Source organism: Penaeus monodon, chromosome 33 (assembly GCF_015228065.2).
Source record: "Penaeus monodon isolate SGIC_2016 chromosome 33, NSTDA_Pmon_1, whole genome shotgun sequence".
Lineage (NCBI taxonomy): Eukaryota > Metazoa > Arthropoda > Malacostraca > Decapoda > Penaeidae > Penaeus > Penaeus monodon.
The window spans coordinates 10,254,602-10,256,381 of NC_051418.1; the positions used below are offsets into that span (position 1 = coordinate 10,254,602).

Consider the following 1,780-nt stretch of genomic DNA (forward strand, 5'->3'; position numbering starts at 1 on the left):
AAGGATTTTGTGGTTTCGCGAACGCATCGCACGCTTTCACTACCCACAGCTACGGGCCAAGGGGAAAATATGGCCACTTGTTCATATATTGGTGAAATTTTTTTTTAGAATCCTTACATCACTCCAGATCATGCACTGTTAACCTTATCGAGCACGTATGCTGCTTTGTCCAGCTATAACAAAAATATGAGCAAGAGTGAATATCCGTTTTGAGTGCAGTTTTTGCTGGGCCTTAGGGGAGAGAGGTAGAAGGGCCACAGTACTGATGTCAGAGCAAAGACGCCCGCAGACAACCCATTCGCCACGATTCCGAACGACCTTTTTTTGGAAAAGGGCTCGTGGGGAAAAATAATAAATAAATTGGACTGTCCATCTGTAGGGTCCTTTTGGCTCCAACTTTCACGAGGTCGTCAATTAACACCTGACGAAAAGGAGTCGCTTTTTGTCATTGGCAATCATTCAGACACGCGCAGCACAAGCATATATGCAAATACATTTATGTAATTCAGTCCCGAAGACCAACCTTTAAGTAATAAATCTGGAAAATCTCACTAGACACACAACATCTGACTACACCGGCCACACGCTCATGACGTTGAACAGCTGGAACGCGGAACGGAACAGAGGCCTGGCGTACAAAAATAATTTTGGTAAAATAACTAACGTTATTTAAGGGACAACATTTTTATCCCTCATACTAGGTAATTAGGTTATATCTTATAGACTTCTGGGATAACTTTCATTTGCATTTGCTCTCTTTGGAATAAAAATCATATGCCAAGACTTTTCTGCAATTTCATTGTTATGGCTGATGCAATACAGATTTATGTAAAGTTATCTTATAAACAACAATAAGTATATGAAATCAGAAATTATATCTGATTACAGCATATCAGTCACTTCTATAGCAAAAAGAACCGAATTACACGTGAAAAAGACATAGAATAATGATTTTGGTATAGACGCTTTTCATACCATATTACCATTCCTGTCGGTTCCTCAATTTGTTTACAGACAAGGAACGAGGAATGAGTCAGTCGGAAGAATGTACGAGTTACTCTTTTTTGACACTTTCTCGCATGAAGTGAGCGATGTAAGTTTTACTATCAACACCACCAGTTAAAAAGGTTGTTTTCATGTTAGCTCTAAAACGTGAGAAGCGGGGTATCATAGGCATAGGTAAAGTACTGTAATTACTATGATGTGGGCGTCGGGCCGATTGGCTGAATTTACAGCTCATTAAATGATTATCCATATGGAGTTTTAGGGTTTTATTTAATATCCGTGGTATTCAGATTAGCATTGACGATTATGAGATTGGAGATCCAGAAAACTACGTAGGCGTGACTGCCATAATCTTCAACTTTTCCTTTCCAGAAACTATATATTCGCTAATAGATTTACCCTTTACTTCATATAATTAAGGTCTTCATAACCCTGTTAATGTCTAATGGGGAGTTATTTCCAAGGTAATGCCATTTTATGCAAAGTATACATAGTATCATAAGAGGAAGTAATATATTATAAACTGAACTCACAAAAAAAAACTTTCATTACTGTTTTTATAAGTTTTATATTCTGTAAATAATTATGAGAAATATTGCTTTTATATTATTATTTAATAATATCCAGGAACATGAAAGAAAGGTATGCCTACAGTTTATACTTGATCATTTACCCTCATAAAGGTAAAACTGTATGCTAATTCTTTGTGAAGTGATGCACTCCTCTAGGACCAAATTCCTATAACTCCAACCAGCATGCTTGGGGTGCACTCCTA

General features: G+C 37.2%; 2 protein-coding genes across 2 annotated transcripts in view; one reads left to right on the plus strand and one right to left on the minus strand.

Moving 5' to 3' along the window:
* Positions 1-624, minus strand: part of LOC119593993 (eukaryotic translation initiation factor 2 subunit 1-like) — an 8,312-nt gene extending 7,688 nt beyond the window's left edge. The window contains exon 1 of the mRNA XM_037943017.1: positions 524-624. The gene's annotated coding sequence lies outside the window, so the exon portion shown is untranslated. The remainder of the gene's footprint in view (positions 1-523) is intronic.
* Positions 625-1,016: 392 nt separating this feature from the next.
* The window catches only part of LOC119593994 (protein virilizer homolog), a gene marked incomplete at its 3' end in the record, with an annotated part of 18,344 nt that continues 17,580 nt past the window's right edge, over positions 1,017-1,780 (plus strand). The window contains 1 exon segment of the mRNA XM_037943018.1: positions 1,017-1,093. Within this exon segment, the coding sequence (XP_037798946.1) occupies positions 1,046-1,093 (48 nt within the window).